The sequence below is a fragment of the Rhinolophus hipposideros genome (genome assembly GCF_964194185.1).
Source record: "Rhinolophus hipposideros genome assembly, chromosome: 4".
Classification (NCBI taxonomy): Eukaryota; Metazoa; Chordata; class Mammalia; order Chiroptera; family Rhinolophidae; genus Rhinolophus; species Rhinolophus hipposideros.
The window spans coordinates 66,395,955-66,414,266 of NC_138050.1; the positions used below are offsets into that span (position 1 = coordinate 66,395,955).

Below are 18,312 nucleotides of genomic sequence, written 5' to 3' on the forward strand. Positions count from 1 at the left end.
ATTATATTCATTCATTACTGGATAATAAAAATAACTTTTGGGTAGTATGTCTGAAAGCTACTGACTACCAAAACTGCTTTTTCTGCCCATATCATTTTAGAGGAATGGAACTCTTACTTCCAATAAACGGAAAAAAATGAAAATGTTTCCTAGTGATATAAAACAATGTACAAATTCCTTATAAATATAGTAGAGGTTAAAGGATAGAATTGATGTATTTTTAAGAGTGAGTTTTGTTTTGTTTTCCATTATTTTATACACATTTTAGTAGCAGTTTACCCAGCTTGGTGTTAGAAGCTTAATTTCTAAAACCCCATAATTACCAGTTCACGTGGAAAACAGTTTTACAATAATGGATATAAGAACAATTGCCAACAGATCCCAAAGTTAATACCACAGGGACTAATTTTAAATGGTACTAAGAAACAACTCTCCGAGAGCTTGATAGTTATTTTCACTTTGGTGAAACGGGTGGGGTGATTAGGATAATCTTTTGATGTCCTTTTTCTTTGCTGAAACACAGAGAAATTAAGAGAAGTCTTTTCCAGTTATTCTCCTTTTCTGGAACACATGCTTCTTATAAATTTCAAGAAACATCTTTTCAGGAGAAAATTGAAACAGAAGTAGGTAACATGAGACTTGTTTATAAACGGTCAAAACACGCCGTAATGTACAGCAGACCCATCAGGAGAGTTCACCAATGCCTGTATCGTAAAAAAGATTTTGTCTGACTGCTGCCCAGCACAGTCTGGCCGATGTAACTCCTTCACCTTTCCACTATTCAGTGCGATGTGGAATCCACAAAGGGAAGAAAGCCTCGTGCGAGTCAAGGGCTGCACATAGAGATTCTGGTGCTAGCTTCCATCTCACTTGTGTTTCTAAGAAGTGATTCTATCACTTCTTGTATAGCTCCTTTTGATGTGGAAACAGCCCCTGGCTCTTAGGGACAAGGAAAATAGCTGCAGGTAGGTTTATGGATGGCTGTGAGTTACAAATTGCTAATTTTTATAGTTTAGGAAGGAATCAGAATTTAATTCAATATAAAAATGAATAAAACTGACATTCTCCCTTACTGAGCCTAAAGCCACACCTATGAGAAAGTAAGTACTACTTGCTGTCAGAGAACATTTTAGAATAAAATTGGCTAATTGATTTAAATTCCTATGCACTGAGGCTGGTCCTTGTTCATATGAATAACCGTTATTAATTCTTTTAAGAAAAAAAGTTGATTAAAATATATTCTGTGGGTACATAAAATAGAAGAGTCCAAATCAGCTTGTTACTTGCCAATACTCTTCAAAACCTTTATATTTGGGGCATTTTGAAGATCATTGATGAAGATCCTTCATAAAAGGTTTAAAACTAAATTTTTTAAACACTATGTGAAATTCTCAAAGTGTTGATGCTTTATTGAGGTTGGTTAAATTGCATAAATACTCTTGTCTTGAGAAAAATATGTTTCTTACTCTACTTCCCGTGTTTATGGGTGTGTGTATTCATTGCTTCTGGGGAGAGGCAACTATGCTTCTGTTTCAAAGGGAAAAAATTAATTAGTAGTCGTAGATATCACTATATTGTTCAAATTCAATGTAATTTTATCTAAGTATATAATGTACCTGAAATGCACTTGTTTTTAAATTTTATTTTATTGCGATAAAAACACTTAACACGAGATCTACCTTCTTAGGAGATTTTTAAGCGCCCACTACAGTATTATTATATCCAGGCACAATGTTGTACAGATCTCTAGAAATTATTGATCTTAATTGTGTCTTAGTTCTTAAATGAGAGTTTACAAAAATTCCGAAAAGCCAAAATTGTTCTAATAACTAAGTTAGAGCCAACTAAAATGGGAAAAAAAGAAAAAGGAGATCAAATCCATACTCACCATTTGTTCTTCTGGTTAAAAGGATCTATACATACAAAGGAATTTGTAAAGTAAAACCCCAAACAATGGAATCATACGAAATTGTCATTTCTTTAAACAACTGACTAGTTGCTTGGAGAAATCTAATTGGTTGTTTAAAGGAAAAATAGGGTAACTAATTTTATACCTTTCCTGAAACTGTGAAGAGAGAATAGATGTAATGAAAAGTGGAAAGTTGAAGCAGCTATCCAGATGATTCCTTTTTCAAAACCTACACTGAAGGGGGGAAGTGTGTTATTTTCTAATAAACTATAATAAATTTATAACATAATTCAGTGGTTAACAACAAGTCCACTTACCTGTTCACACTGGCACTTTGTGGATAGGCTTTATGTTGTAAGGGCATTTGATTTTTATAGAAAAAATTGCTGCGATATATTTACTTTGAGGCCAAACTCAATCAATTTAATCTTAAGAGTTCTACATTATAGGAGGATATTAACTAAAATGATAGAATAATTTATTACAGTGACTATAAAGGTATTTTTATAACTGGAAACCCTTGAGATCTCAGTTTATATGACATAGTCAGATGTGGTTCAAGTGTTTTATGACCTTAAGGTTCTTATCTGCTAATTTCACATCAAGATAATTAGCAAAGCAACATTAACAGCACTTACAATTATGGGTATAAAAATTGTTTACAGTAGTATTAGTACTATAATTAGCATTGAAAATAATTGGGCAGTATTTCTCTGAAATTATGAAATTTTCTTTTTTATACCAAAATTTGATTTTAAAACACATTAAAAATTGTGTTTACTGTATTTATGATTGTATTCTCCAAGTAAATTACTTTGATGATATCATTCAGTCCCGACACATATATAAATAGATCAAAGAGTGACTGCTAAGGATTTCAAATTTTAAAAGACACACAAAAAAGAAAAAATGGTAGTAACAGTGATTTGGGGTCTCTTGGCAAGGTCTTTCAAACAGAAAACTTTACATGTAAGGAGAAATCATAATAAAGTTACAGTGTATGATAATTGAATAAATAACTGAAGCAGATGAATAGAAATGTGCTATTATATAATCATATCCCTGGAAGATATAGTTACTCAGTCTTCAAATTAATATTTCAGAAGAAATATGAAGTTGAAAATTTGGCTACTGCATGAGTGGATTAATGGTGATAAGACTTCTTAAATAATCTAATTCTTGACCTAACAGGAAGGTCTTATTACTTTTCAATATTCTAATTAAGACCAGGAGCAGACATAAGAATGAGATCATTTTTACAACCAACTTTTTTCCATCACGTCTTCTGAAGAATAACTTTGGTAACAGAAAGCGGCCGAGAGAACTCACCAGCCGGTCCAAGCTTGTGCCTGCAGCGGTTGTTGGTCTTTCCTCAGGATTGTAAGGCCTGAACCGTGTATTAAAATTTTCAGGAGCTGAGCGGGCAGATCTGAGGGCTGGAGCAGGTTTGGGTTGACCACATCCCTGAAAGACCTGCAGGAAACAATGCAAAGTTAAGAAAGTTACACAGTGAGTTTCTTCCTAAGATTAAGACGCCACAGCATGCAATGCAATGGCTTTGACATTTTTCGTGGAACTCTTCCTTCCAATAAACTCTCATCTTGAGATTTAAAGACATCTCACTAATATAACATAAAGAATTACCCAGACAGATATGGAGTGACTATGTGCTCTGACTCCTATTTTCAGCATATACAATCAATCTCATTATTCACAGATTCCGTATTTGTGAATTTGCCTACTCACTAAAATTAATGTGTGAGCCCCAAATCAATACTCATGCACTTTTGCAGATGTGAGCAGAGCGACAAATTTAAGAGTTTCCTTTTGTGCACATTCCCAGCTGAGTTCGGACAAGATGACGCTGTGCCTTGGACTTGGATATCAGATCCACTGTTGCTTTTTCACAGTGCTCGTGTTGAAGTGACCCTTCTTTCACTAAATAATGGCCCCAAAACACAAAGTTGTGATGCTGGTAATTCAGATATGCTAAAGAGAAGCTGTGAAGTGCTTCCTTTAAAGGAAAAAGTATGTGTGTATAGGAAAAAAAATCATAGCACACATAGGTTTCAGTATTATCTGGGGTTTTTAGCCATCCACTGGGGTCTTGGACCATATCCCCCACAGATATGGGTGGAATATTGTATTAAAAATAGGAATTGTAATAGTTATTTGATGTAATGCTTGCAGGATTAAAGGAATTGTGTCCCAGACATTTTTATGTACTTGCATTTGGCATTCAGTAAACATCTGTTTGGTATTCTTGTTATTATGACAAATGTATTTCATGTATAGCATGTAAGGCCAAATAACTTGAGTGACTCCCCTTTGGATAATGAAAAGCTCTACTGAAAGAATTCTTTGAAAACATTCTCTTGAGCAACGGTATGGAAGTAGGACAAGCAAATGCTGATGAAATCCATATAATGACAGTTTCCTCTAATTTTGTTGTTGACAGCTGTTCATGTCACAATTAGGGTTGCTGTGGGAAATCAAACATTTAATTGTAATGATCTTAGGGACTCTGCTGCCAGTTCTTTTCCACAGTTATTTCACTCGGGGTGGTGTGGGGATACCTCCTTTCCTGTTGTTAGAAGCTTTATACTCGGCTATTTATCAAGAGATAGTACCTTTACCAGAATTATAGGAAATACAGTAAAATTTTCAGGAAGTTTTGATGAAGTGTAACTTGATGGTTCTCCCGTTTCTACACAGGAGATGATTCTACTCCTAGATGCCTTTTTCCAGTATACTTTTTGGGACTCTGTATGTTAGTGAAGTCTTAACTTACAAGTGTACGTTTAGAATGCCTTCCTTCTGGTTTTGTAATTTGATTCTGTGTTGCTTAACTGTAAAATAAGCATTTTTCATCAGGCAGTTTATGGGATTCCACTGAAGTACACAGAGGGCTCTTGAGTGCCATTCCCAATGACAAATTCCATCTTGAGACACAATTCATTTAGTTTTACCACTACAGGCAATTTCTCTTTTGTTGTATTCAAAAGTTCTCCTCCAACTCAGCATTTTGCTGAGCAGGAACACTTGTCTGGCATTCTTAGAGATTGGTCTTAACACAGTATTGATTATTCTTCTCTCACACAATTTCTGAAGTTGATGGTGTAAACCAATGCAATAAAGATAGTGGGCCCTTTTCTCCCTAGTGCCTAAATCACTTCCCAAGCTGCAAGGTCATGGCTGCCAGAGGGCATTAACATTTCCAAAGCTCCAGGGGTTCTGTGGAGTATACTAGTTTGGTTTGCTTTGAATAGGACAGCTGACTTTTAAAAAGTATAAAGCCTAAGGCAAACCATACTGACGGTCTTGCAGAGATTTCTTGAAACCAGGAGCTGAAAGAGTTAACCTACCCTCTTAATTCGCCTTTTGGGAAAAATCTGGCTCACTGGTTTAAGTTAAATCAGAAAAACAAGAAATGCCCTGAAAGAATATTAGTGTTCTAGGGGATATTTTATCATAACAGAAAACCTTACCACTTGTTTCTTTGTGTTTTTTTTCCCGTGTTTTGTTTTTTGTTTTTTGAGGGTGTTAATTATAACAACAGAAGATAGGTGAGTAAATATAGCCTAGTAGCTTTCTGTTGTTTGTATCAGGTATAGATTTTGAAGATGCCTTCAGTGCAGAAATTGCTGGGTCCCTGATCCAAACTGAAGAAAACACTGACTCCTAATTATTATGGAAACAACTAACCCCACACGCGGGTGAAGACCTACATAAAAATCTGTCACAATATGTCAACATAAGAATCTTGAAGGTGCTTCAACACAGATTCGATTATACCTTTAGAAAAAGGGACTTACTATAAGAGAGACTTTTGGCAAGTGTGGAAGTGTCAAGCCTAGGACTCCAGAGATGGTTTTAGAATTTTACAAACCTAAAGGGAACAGTGGCAAAGGGGAGTAGAGCATCGGCTTGCCCTGTCTTTGCTTGAACATGATTGAAAACTCCTGTATGATTCTCATGCAGAGACTATATCTTAAATAACACATATTTGTTATATAACTTAGATGACTTACAATGTGAAAATGAATAATTTCATTTTTAATACACATATTATTAAAACATGGGGTTCAAACGGTGGGTGACAAAAGGGATTCTTGTACAGAGCATATGGACGGTGTCAGACACTGTTCTGGGCTTGCTATTATAGCAGTACAGATAGACAAAAGTTCTGTGTCTCTTGAGGCCCAGAGCTACATTGCTATAAAAGACCAGAGCCTTTTTCCTGGTGGTCTGGTACCCACATATTTTATAAGTGAAGTAAGGAGAGACATGAAGGAGGAATAATGTGTGTGGGGGGAAGGCCTCAGATTATATGATGGTGGATAGATCAAGGTTCTCTGTAGAGTGGTCATGGCTAGAGATGGAGCTTTGCATCCTTAACCTAAAGATGGTATTTAAAGGTCTGAAACTGGTTGTGTTTACCAAGGGCAAGTATGTAGACAGGTGGCCGATGAGGCTGAGGATAGCCCAGTGCCATCCCAACATGCCGAGGGGCCTTCTTGAGCCTTAGTTGACTGCTTGGTCAAATGGCAATAAAAATATTATTCACCACACAGATAGGCTCTGACGCAATGCATGAGGCAGGAAAACAGAGGCTAGTGTCTGGGAAAGTAGGTGCTTGATAATAATTAGGTTATTCTATGATCTGTTCTTTCTAGAAATTTTAGTTTCTGAGTAAGGAGATTTGAAGGGGTAAAAAACCATTTGCGCTGATCTTCCTTCCTTCCCTTCCTTCCTTCCTTCCTTCCTTCCTTCCTTCCTTCCTTCCTTCCTTCCTTCCTTCCTTCCTTCCTTTCTTCCTTCCTTCTTTTTAATTTTAGTGGGGACTATTGGAGAACTGTATTTCCCCAGGGCACATCAGCTCCAAGTCGTTGTCCTTCAATCTAGTTGTGGATGGCACAGCTCAGCTCCAAGTCCAATCGCCATTTTCAATCCTATTTGCAGGGGGCGCAGCCCACCATGCCATGTGGGAGCCATCCGGCCACCCCTCTGAAAGCTGAGTGGCAGCTTGTTGTCTTCAATCTAGTTGTGGAGGGTGCAGCTCACTGGCCCAGTAGGGAATAGAACCAGCAGCCCTGTTGTTCAGAATTCATGCTCTAACCAACTGAGCCATCTGGCCACCCCTGTGCTGATGTTTCTTAAATGTTTTCCATAAAATATTGTTTCCAGGAGCTAACAGTGGTTACATGAGAAATAGAGTACATGAGTCAAGGTTAAATGAGGTATCTTAGCCGGGCTTCATCATGTTAACGTGTGTTTTGACTTGTCAAAAGGGGTCATTTGTAGTGTTTCTCAAAATTATTTGGCCGCTGGTTCCTCTGGAGGTTCTCACGAGATGGGTGTTCCAGGAAACGCACCCTGGGACACATTGGAAAGCTGGCTCTAACTGGCCAAGAGAAGTGATTCAGATGTAATTGCATGTACTTAGAGGTATTTGTGAAGTCATTACACTCACCACTACCTTTAATTCGAGACAAGAAATACTATTTTAAGACAGTTGAGAATCTTCTCCTTGCAAAAGTACAGAAGTTTCTAGAGAATACAGCTTCAGGCTAAGCCACCTCATTGTGGAACAAATCATTAGCTCTACTCCTTAAAGAAATAGAATCAGTATTACCTCCTGCCTGTGTCACTCCAAGGGATGTTGAAAGGGATAATTAGATAATTTGGAAATGTATCTGGAAGTCCCAGTGTAGACAGATGCTATAGATGTACAAAGGAATTATCCTTCTTACCTAGCTGACTTGCAAAACTTGTGCATTTCCAGAAGACATTTGGTGCATGAATCCTCTCTCTCAGGGGGATTACTGAAATAATATCTTTGTTGGCATTCTGAGAGTAAAGAAGCTGACATTAAAGATAGAAAGTGCTGAAAAAAGAGACGTTTGGGAGGGATGCGAAAGAGAAGGCTGCGTGCTAATAACAGGTTCAAATGATATGTCTTAGGTTTCTAAATACAAATACTTCTTTCTTTAAGAACATCACAGCATTTTAATATACAGAGGGTGCCAAAAAAATGTATACACATTTTAAGAAAGAAAAACAGTATCTAAATTGTAATACTCAATATATACCAATAACAAAAGATGAATACAAGTCACGTGTGACTTCTGCAATTACAAGAGGTGCTCAAAGTGTCCATCAGCATCCAGACACTTCTGATTATGGAGAACTACTGCTTGAGTAACGTTGACCAAAGTGTCCACTTGTATACATTTTTTTTGGCACCCCTGGTATTTCCCTTAAAATAAACTAACACTATGTGTATTTTTTCAGAGACACCTGTAATTTTATACCTATATCTCTTTGTTTTCTTTATCTTCTGTTGGTTAATTATACATTTACAAAAGTCATTACTGGTAACCTCAGAAGCAGTGGTTGCTGATCAATTCTGTCTCACTTCTGTTTTTTTTTTTTTTTTTTTAATTCTATCTTCTCAGTTTCTACTCAGTGGGCTTTCATTATTGTGGGAAAGATATTGCTATGCCCATAAATTGTTTTTAGATTTGCAAACAGAACTCTAATCTTTTATATTAATATAGGTGGCAGTTCATGTTCCCTAGATTTAATTGGAATCGATGTTTTGAAAGTAATGCTTTATTTACTTATTAGATTCTAATTTGTATTACAGTGTTAGTGAATGAACTATTTGTTATACGACCACTTGGGGAATTCAAATCTATCCTGTTTGTTCCCAAGGAAACAGAAGGTATCATATCTGCATTGGCTCTACATATATTTTGTCCAAGTACAGCCATTATTTTCATGAGAGACAGCTGTGGTGTAGTATAAAGGTCACGAATAACATTTTAAAAGCTTGGAGTCCTAATTTCGGTCTTTCTCCTGACACCTGTATGACCTTGGGGTCATATGTTCTCCCCAATTCTCAAGGCTATTGTGAAGATAAAATAATATGATGTTTAGAAAAGACACTGAAAAATGAGGTAGAAAGATGTATTATTATCTGAAGTAATCTGTAATTAAATACGACAATGACAGGTAACAAATCAAATCTATAGATTATTCAGGGTGACACATGAATAAGCTCCATGAAGAATAGGATCGTATACATTTGTTGTTGTTTATCACTGTATCCCAGAATCTGTAAGAGATCCCAACACACAGTATGTGTGTGGGGAAAAAGAAAACGGGAATAAAAGATTATGAATAAATGAAATGTTTAGTTATAATTTCCCCCGTGTGCAAACATTTATTGAAGGCAATTAGGAGGTAAATTTCTATAACGAGGAAGAAAAGATAGGATAGAGAACTAACACTTACTGAGTGTCTATTATGGACTAGATACTCACTAAGCAATGTGTTTTATACGCTTATCTCAAAGAATCAATTATCTCTTCACAATCGAATTCTAACACTTCTTCCATAGGCTTCAGAAAATACAATAAATGATGCATCCATGAAAAAAAATCATTTGATATTTTCCTTACTCCACTTACTGTGCCAACTTAAAGCAAAACCAAATCAGCAACTTTAAGCTGATAGATAACTAGAACCAAAAAATCCTGTTTTGTGAACATTTGATATATTAGCTACTCAGTGTGCTTGACAGCCAATTGGAGAGTGGAGGAGTTTGTGTAAAAATTAGCCAGACTTGGCTCGTTGTTGGTGGGCAAGCTAAGAGCCATGGATTCTAGACATAACTGGCCTCACATCTCAGACAATGGCTATTTCTTTTAGCAAAGTGGAAGACAGCTTGGGCTGTAGGCAAATCCTCCTTTCCTAATTCCCCGACCTGGTCAAAAGGGTAAGCAGCTGCACCCACACATTGCAGAGGTCCTATCATACATCTGTCCCTAATCATCTAGGTTCAGCAATGAGCTGAGGGCTCTTTCTCAAAGTGGAAGTGCAAAGTGAAGACTGAAATGGGTGCCAAGGAAATGTCCACATAGCATTAGTAAATAGACGTGAAGAAGTTAAAATATTTTTAAAAAATCGTTTCATTAAAAGTAGTAACATGAAGAGCTGTATCATCACCATGATACAAGATTAAAGTGGCACCCTAGAGACTCATTTCACAGATTTTTTTCTGGTTCCTAACAGCATTCTGCTAATATCCTATGAAGTGTTTTCCTGGATATAAATTTAAAATATTTTAATGATGACTTATTTCTTTAGCTATAAAATCATTATACTCATTACACAAATGTTTTAAATATCAGGGGTTTCTTTGATAAACTTTTTTACTTTTATTAGCTTGTTCATTTTCTTCATGGACTGTCTTAAGAAAACAGGTTTTCATCCGTAAGTCTCAGGACAATCTCTTTTCTCATCTTCTTTCCCCTTCCCTTCCCTCTCTCCCTCCTTTCCTCTCTCATTGTCTTCTCTTTTTCTTTACTCCCTGACACACGCTTTTCTTTCCTTAAGGATTGATTCCAGTGGTCCTTTGGCCAAGTTCTCGGCAAACTCTAAGTCCCTGGATGGACTCAGGATTCTGTGAAGAGAATTCTGGTGTATACTGAGTCAAGCCAAGTCATCAGTTTCAGTTTTGGCTGCTGTTCATTGGCTTCAATTTTCGAAATCCAGCTACTGTGTCAGTTTCAGGGTTTTAAAAATTTACTCTGATGCATATGCATTTTGGTTCCAGAATATCTGTCAGATGTGTTGCATACTTCTTAAAATTGTTACTTTAATAAAAGCAAATTCTTTCCATGGGCTTGAGAAGATGATTTTTTTTTTCCTTGAAGGTTTTGCATTCCTTAAAGAACAGAACACTTTGATATTTCCTCCCAAATGGTGAGTAGGAAGGAGTTACAAGAAACTGAACAAAGAATATTTTGAGTGTGGAGAGAAAGAAACCCTAACCCCATTGGCCTGGCTAAATGATTATTTCATATGCTCTTTGTTTATAAGGTTTAAAGCAATTCTTTAAGATCACTTTGCAGAGTTTACATAAACATGTAAATTTCATCAGCCTGGCTCTGTATCATTCATTCAAACCACCATTCAATGAATATTTGTTGAGTGTCACTAAGGCCAGACATGGGTGCCAGAAATATGCCAACTGGAAATGTTCCTGTTCTCATGAGGGTTTTGACAAGAAATCAGGCAATTTCAATAGAATGTAATAACTGAGATGAGAGCACCCATGAGGGACAACTAACCCAGACTCGAGAGTCACAGAAAGCTTCCATGAATAGGGATGGTGTGCTGGAACTAGTTCTTACTGGCTCACCAGACCACTTGTTCAATTTTTCACTTAAACTGTATACACTTAAAATTGTACAAATTACATTGAAAACAAGGTAATATATACTCAAAACTTACTACTCTCTAATTATTTTACCATTATCTATGCTTTTGAGGCTATTTATGCCAATTGTGTCTTGAGGTTGTTTATGTATAGTTATCATGGTGTGCTACTCTGTGTTCAGTGACGTCATGTTGGTAGCTTGAAATCACCACAGAAATTGGCAAACACTATAAACTAGCATGTTTTCCACACAGAGAGCTGATTGTGCAAACACTTACCAGTATACCACTAAATCTTGCCTGGACAGTGAAGAAATATTTGGAATGTGCCTGGAATGGTGTGCATTTGGGGTGGGGGTGGGGAGGATAGAATGTTCCAGGATGAGGGAAGAACATGTACAAAACCATAAAGATGACAGAGGATGGTTCTGAGCAATAGAGTCAAGGCTTTTTGTATGTCTGGTACATATAGAGGTACTCTTACCTCCTAGATTAGAACTTCCATTAGGACGCAGGCTCTGGTTTTATTCTCTACTATCTCCACATTATCTAGTATGATACTCAGATGGTAAGTGATTCTCAATAAACACATCTGACAGATATTTAAGGTGTGGAGACTGGCAAGTAATGGGCTGGGGGGGGGGACAGGCTAAGGACCACATCGTGCAGGGCTACGTCTGGGCTTTGTTCTAATGACAATAGGGAAACATGGAAAGATGTTAAGGAGGGGAATAATGTGAACATATTTGCATTTTCAGCAATCCCTATGGCTACAGTGTGGAGAATGGATTGTCATGTGGCAAAACCAAAGCCAGGGAATTAATTAGGAGGCTATGATCCATGTATGAGATGACAGAATTAGGGGAGCCACTCCAGATGGATTCAAGAGACATTTTGAATAACTGTTTAATAGGTTTCATTATGGATTAACTATGAAGGTGAAGGAGAGGGGAAAGTTGAGGAGTCAGCAGGGTTTCTGGCCAGGACATAAGAGTGGTAGGAGGTGTTCTCTGGGATAGAGAGCCCTGGGGGAAGGAAGGGTTTGTGGGAGGATGGCGAGCTCCATTTGAGACAGGTGTATTTGAGGTGGCAGGTGGAGGTGTGCAGCAGACACTTGGATAAACAGGTGTGAGCAGGAGAGTAATCTGGGCTAGAGAGATATTTGGGATGAAAATGCCTACTGTTGCTATAGCAAACTCAAAAAATTGTGTCTGAGGCAGTCCTAATTGTATATACAAAAATTCTTTTTCTTACTCATACCCATGAACCCCATGTTTTAAAAAACAGTTTGTCCAGCTAACAGATTAATGTATTAATAAATAATTTATTGATTTTTCATTTTGCAAGGCATCTAAACCATTTGGCTGATGTTTAAGATATATTCTGGGACAATGAGGAGCTGAAACGAAAAAGGTGAACAAAATGTGTTATTAGGTTGGTGCAAAAGTAATTGCATTTTTTTGCAATTTTTAACCTTGTAAACTGCAATTACTTTTGCACCAACCTAACAGAAGAAAAAGGCCTACAGAAAGCCATACATTATTCCAAGTTTTCTGGCACAACAAGTGGCTATCAACACATAGAGGTAGCTGCTTTCATGTTTACATAGAATTTGGCTGGGGCGATGACTCTACCAGGATCAAACCAGATTGCATGTCCCTGAGTGAAAGGGAAGTGCTAAGAGCAGGGAATACTTGTGTATTTGTGAGACTGGGCAGAAGCCATTGAAATTCCTCTGACACAGTAATCCACTGCCCGTGGGAAGCATGGTTCTAAGAAAGCGGTTCTCCTCTTTAAGGAAGGAAGGGATTAGAAGACTTTCAGGAGAGCAACAGGGAATCTCCTGCCATTCTAAGAACACACTGTTAAAAACTGAGTTGAGTTTCAATCACCTATCCTTGAGTATACTACATTAAATGTAATTTTCTCATCGTTTGCTCTGAAGTCAAAGTGAAAGAAAATCTTAAAATAAATCTCCTAAGATTACAGATACAGTTTCACTTTATCATCAAAAAGAGAAAATTAAAAAAAAAATTCCTTTAACACGGAAGGAAAGTTAAAACTAGTTTGCTTTGGGTGCATTTCCTACAAATGTACCATAAGTATTTTTCTCAAATCTTCATTTTACTTTATATAAAAAAAAGTGTCTTTCTTTCTCCCCCCCACCACATATTTAGCATTTGAAAAATCTGGCCCTATTATCCAGTGATGTTACAAACTAGAATGGATCAGATTCTAGTTTTCTGTATAGAAATTAAGAAATCAAAGAATAAAAGATGTTTCAGGGTTACTGCTTCTTGGTGAAATACTACAAGTGAGAGCTGATGGGCAGAATGTAAACTTTGAAATTTGAATAACCAGAGAGAATATTCTGAATCTAGAAATCATTGAGAATTTGCTCTTTTCTTTTTAAAAGGAAACAAAAACTAAAGAAGAAATAGAAATCGAACACTATAATTGATATGGCCATTCACTTTTTTTCTCGGAGATTAGACAGAAGAGACTGAATCACTTGTGAACATTCCCTTAATGCGAGAACAATGCGATATTAGGCAGAGGCCAGTGAACTACCTCTAAAACCTTTGCTTTGTTGGCATTGGTGTGGCTAGTAGGCACAGACTAGATGTTGAGTTGCTGACATTGTCTCCACGCATTCTGCCCTTCCCTCCAGTCTACTTTCTCTGTTCATTAGACATTTATTCAGTTTTATGTCATGCCAGGTCATAGGCCAGGCAGAAATGTGTGTCCCTTTTTTGGTGATTCTCTGCCATTGAAAATATTGCCATGCATGAATGGATTTATATGCAGGTGTGCTTATATTAAACCTGCTCTTCTGATTTTACATGCCCCAAATAAGTGAATAGACCATCATGGATGAGGTGAAACCACAGAGTCAATGCTCTTTCTAATTTTCGTATCATGGACATTTTCAATAACTATTAAAATGCTTAACTTGTATGCATAGTTTTCATTGATATAGCCATGCTAAGCATTTTCTATGGACTATATCATTTTACTCTCCAATGACCCCGTGAGTAGGTATTTCTAGCATCCTCATTTTTAATGTAAGTTAATTGAGTTTTGAAAAGATAAATAATTTGCCCTAAGTCATACAACTAGAAAAAAACAGATCCAAGATCCGACTGATGTCAAAATCTGATCTTGTAACCTTTATGCTATTTTAAAGAATACTAGACTCACTTCAAATACATTTTCAGGTATTTCCTATTCCTTATTGTTGAAGTCCCTGTGGCATTACACTTTCATGTTCCGAATTCAACTCAGCAAAATGAACTGTTTCTTCCATTGTGTAAAATGACCTATTAAGATGGCTCTCTGTAGAATGTAAGAATGAATAAGATGTTCTTGTCCTCCAATAATTTATAATCCTGGGAAGGAGGAGGTAAGTACACAAGTAACCATACTACAAGGAATAATATATTTACTGCCTTAAGAAAGTCAAACATAATACAGGGGCTAAAAAAAAAGGGAAAATAAACACTATTGGAATAAACGTATATTTATTCAAACTAAATTCTAAACAATGTCCTCGTAGCTGAAAGAAGATATTTTCTCCATGTGAATTCCCAAGATATTATTTATATCTGAATATTTTGAAAGGACAAAAATCCAGAGAAAAGCAAAGTATCTGGATGCTAGAAAAAGAAACCTAATCTTAGGTAACAGATAATGTCGGTAAAATTGTAAACTGTTAGAGGACAGTTCAGTCTTCATTCAACAGATGAGGAAACTGAGACCCATTAGTTAGAGGCAGAAATTATTACATTCTTTTCTCATTCTCTTAGGTGTTTTCATCTTTATTTGAGTTGTAGATTCAGAAAGAATTGTCTGGAGAAAATTAAGTACCTGAAGGCCATCCTGCTTTTCTGTAATGGGTTCTACCTTTGTCTGCAATAAGTATTAATTGAACGGATGGTTTCAATTGGAATTTAATAAGTCTTCCTTCTTAATTTAGATTATATCCGACAAACCAATCTTTTCCTGGATTAGGTTTGAAATTACTCCTAATATAGTTAAATTATGTCAAGTGAGATCAGTTTCATCTTCCCTGATAGAAGAAGGAGATTATCAACACATTTGAAATTTCATAGGCAAGAGACTCAGAAAGTTTTGTCTGCCCTTCCCTTGGGAAATTTCCAAAACTTGTAAAGTTCTTTGATTTGAGTGAGTAACAGAAGTGGTAGAATAATGAGTGTGCTTTACTGTCTTTGATGAAGATTGTAAAGTTGGTGAATGTAATGAGCTTGGTTGGGGCTTGAAGAATGAACAGCTTGTGTTTCTTATTAGTAGGTTCCCTGTAGTATGTTTCAGGCAACAGCCCTCCCTTACAGGGTTGGTTCCTCCAGTGCTGAAGTATATCTGGTCCTGGGGGGAAGACACTTATTGAGAAAACTGTGGCACCCTAGGAAAATCTGTTTCTTTGGATCAGACAGTTCTGGGCTGCAATCTCAGCTCAGCTACTTGTTAGTTGCAACACCTCAGACAAGCTACTTAATCTCTCTAAATTTAACATTCTTTACATATAAAACCAGGAAATTACAAGATTGTTGTGAGGATTTGAAATAAATATATAAGGCATCTAGGAAAAGACTGACATGAGAGCAGAGAATCTATTTTGTACTCTGCTATATCCTTATGTCTGGTACATAACAGTGTATTTGTTGAATGAACATAGTAAGTGCTCAACTCATGTTAGTCATGATGATTATCATTGTTACTAGGTGATTATTTGTTCAAAAAGAACCAACAAAAGTTTTAATATGCTATTGTCCCCAGTCCTTAAAAATGTATGTATATATACATTTGCACATACATATAAATATTGTACAAAAGATATGCAAATCAAGAGTTTAAAACGAGTGCCATAATGTTACTACCAAAATATTATAACTGGATTCTAAATATGGGTTAGTCAATGTATTTTCTTAAAAGGAATGTCAGTGTTTCTTACCCCTAACAGCTTAGCTATGGGCTAAATAGAAGAAAAAGGATCTGACAATACCTATAAAAACAGATCTAAGACAAGATTGGAGCATGAACATACATAGTCAGACTAACTCTTTTCTTTAGTCTGTAAATACCTCTAATTCATGATTTCAGTGATGAAATACAAAAGATTAGCCACTTCCTACTATAGAGATAATGAAAACCACTGCATTAGAGAAGGGGGATTTTATAGCTGAAACTATGATATGTTCAATTATTGCCTTCAGCTAGAAGGAAGAAAAAAGTAGACTGCTATATTTTGTATTATTAAAACTCTAGGAAAGATTGAAAGCAATGAATGACTGATCTAGATAAGAGAAATCTTTCATGAGAATTTATCATGGTGGGAAGTTCTAGGTATAGTTATAAAGGGAATCAGATGGAAAGACAGACAACTTAAGTCCTCCTGACTTTCCCACTTCAGTTTCCTTACCTTCTCATGCAGGTTTTACAGAAGGGTATTGAACTTCCTCTTATTACTTGATCTATTCAGCAGACATTTACTTAACCCTGACCTTGCGTGAGACTGGCTTTGTAGGTACCCACATCATTTTGATGCAGTGACTAGAAATGTGGGTTCTACAGTCAGGCTCTCCTCTACATACTTCTCAGGCACCATAAGACTGTTCCAAATTCCTTAACTATTCTAAGTTTTGTTTCTCATATAGAAACCAAGAGGGAAGATCTATCTCATCACAAGCATTGTTATCTTACATGAAATAAGCCATGTAAAGCACACTATAGTCCCTGGTAGTAAGCACTCAACGAAGAGCCAGCAGTTATAAATCTCGTTGCTTTTCTGAAAGAGGCTCTGGGAATGACTGCTGTAATAAGGTAAGTGATTTTCCAAGGAGAAGTTGCCAGTAATATCCTGGAGTAAAAAGTCATTTTAATTTGTAAGGTTTACAACTCTCAGGATGTCTGGCCCCCAATTAGGAAATAGTTTCTGGCCTCACCCAAAGCTCACCTATGAGAAGGTAACAAAACTTCTCATTATGCAAATACTGCAAGGGAAGTCTGGAAATCCAGAACTTCAAATTTGATGAGACTGTTTATCAGCAGTGACTGAGAGTTCCTTTGAAAAAGGAAAACATTTAACCATCCAGTTCTTAGCTAGGATGTAGATTTTAGACTTTAGTGCATGCTTAATTTCAAGGATGTGGCTTTTGGGGAAAACAAGACTACATATTTCCAAATTCTATTCCCTTGAGGAAATAAAACCTTTTTCAGAACATATGCATTCCATCAGCAAATCCTGTTGGTGTTTCCTGCTGAATGTGTCCAAATTTCAATCACCTTTTACCTCTCCACATTACTTTTAACAGCTGGCTTTTGTCGTTCTTCCATACCCTTCTCCATACCTCTGCTTCCTGTCCCATTCCTTTTTCTTGCAGAGTCCTATCTGTTCCCCAACTTCTCTCCCTTCTTTAATTCACACAATCCCCCTTTCTCTATGTCAATACTACCAGATACATTAAAAAAAAGTTTCTAGCTCATTTGACATTTTTTCTACTATTTTATGACCCTCTATACTATATGTTCTCATGTGCGTGTACTCTTACATATCCTACATTATTTTGACTCTTGATTCTGACATTTCTTACAAAGAAATGTGTCTTTTAAAAGTATAGTCCTTATGAACAGCCATGCTATTATAACATAGTCGGACACATTCCACAAAAATGTGTCATCCATATTCTGTTAATAAAAAGAGTCCATCTGACCTTTTAGAAAAATTTTTCTAGAATAATTTGACTTGAACACATATGGGAACACACCAATGAAAACCTCTGCTTCTAAGAAGTGTCGGGGGCTCACAGGGCACAGACAGTTTTGTCCACGTGTTTTCATGCCTGATTCTCTAGAGCCATTTTGAACATCAGCAATTTAAGTGCCTGGTGACTCAAGGGCTGCAGGGGTATTTGGCCTCTCAAAACAACATTAATTGGTTTCTAGGCAATAGATTTGAGAGGAACAGATAGATGACTGCTATTTTTTCAGAGGAAAGAAAGAAAATAGATTTTCATGGAATTCCCAAATGTGCTATTTCCCCAACAGATGAGGGCAATTTGGAACATTCTTCTTTACGCAGGTTATCTCAAGCTCATCAAAACCCAGAACGAGGCCCATGGAAATCTTGGCCCATCCGTCTGCCAAGGAGAGAGAGA

General features: G+C 36.7%; 1 protein-coding gene across 2 annotated transcripts in view; it reads right to left on the reverse strand.

Annotated features, from left to right (window-relative positions):
• GPC6 (glypican 6) overlaps positions 1-18,312 on the reverse strand; it is a 1,046,737-nt gene that overhangs the window by 86,040 nt on the left and 942,385 nt on the right. For both annotated transcript variants that reach the window (XM_081045970.1, XM_081045969.1), the window contains exon 6: positions 3,239-3,382. In XM_081045970.1, the coding sequence (XP_080902096.1) occupies positions 3,239-3,382 (144 nt within the window). The remainder of the gene's footprint in view (positions 1-3,238; positions 3,383-18,312) is intronic.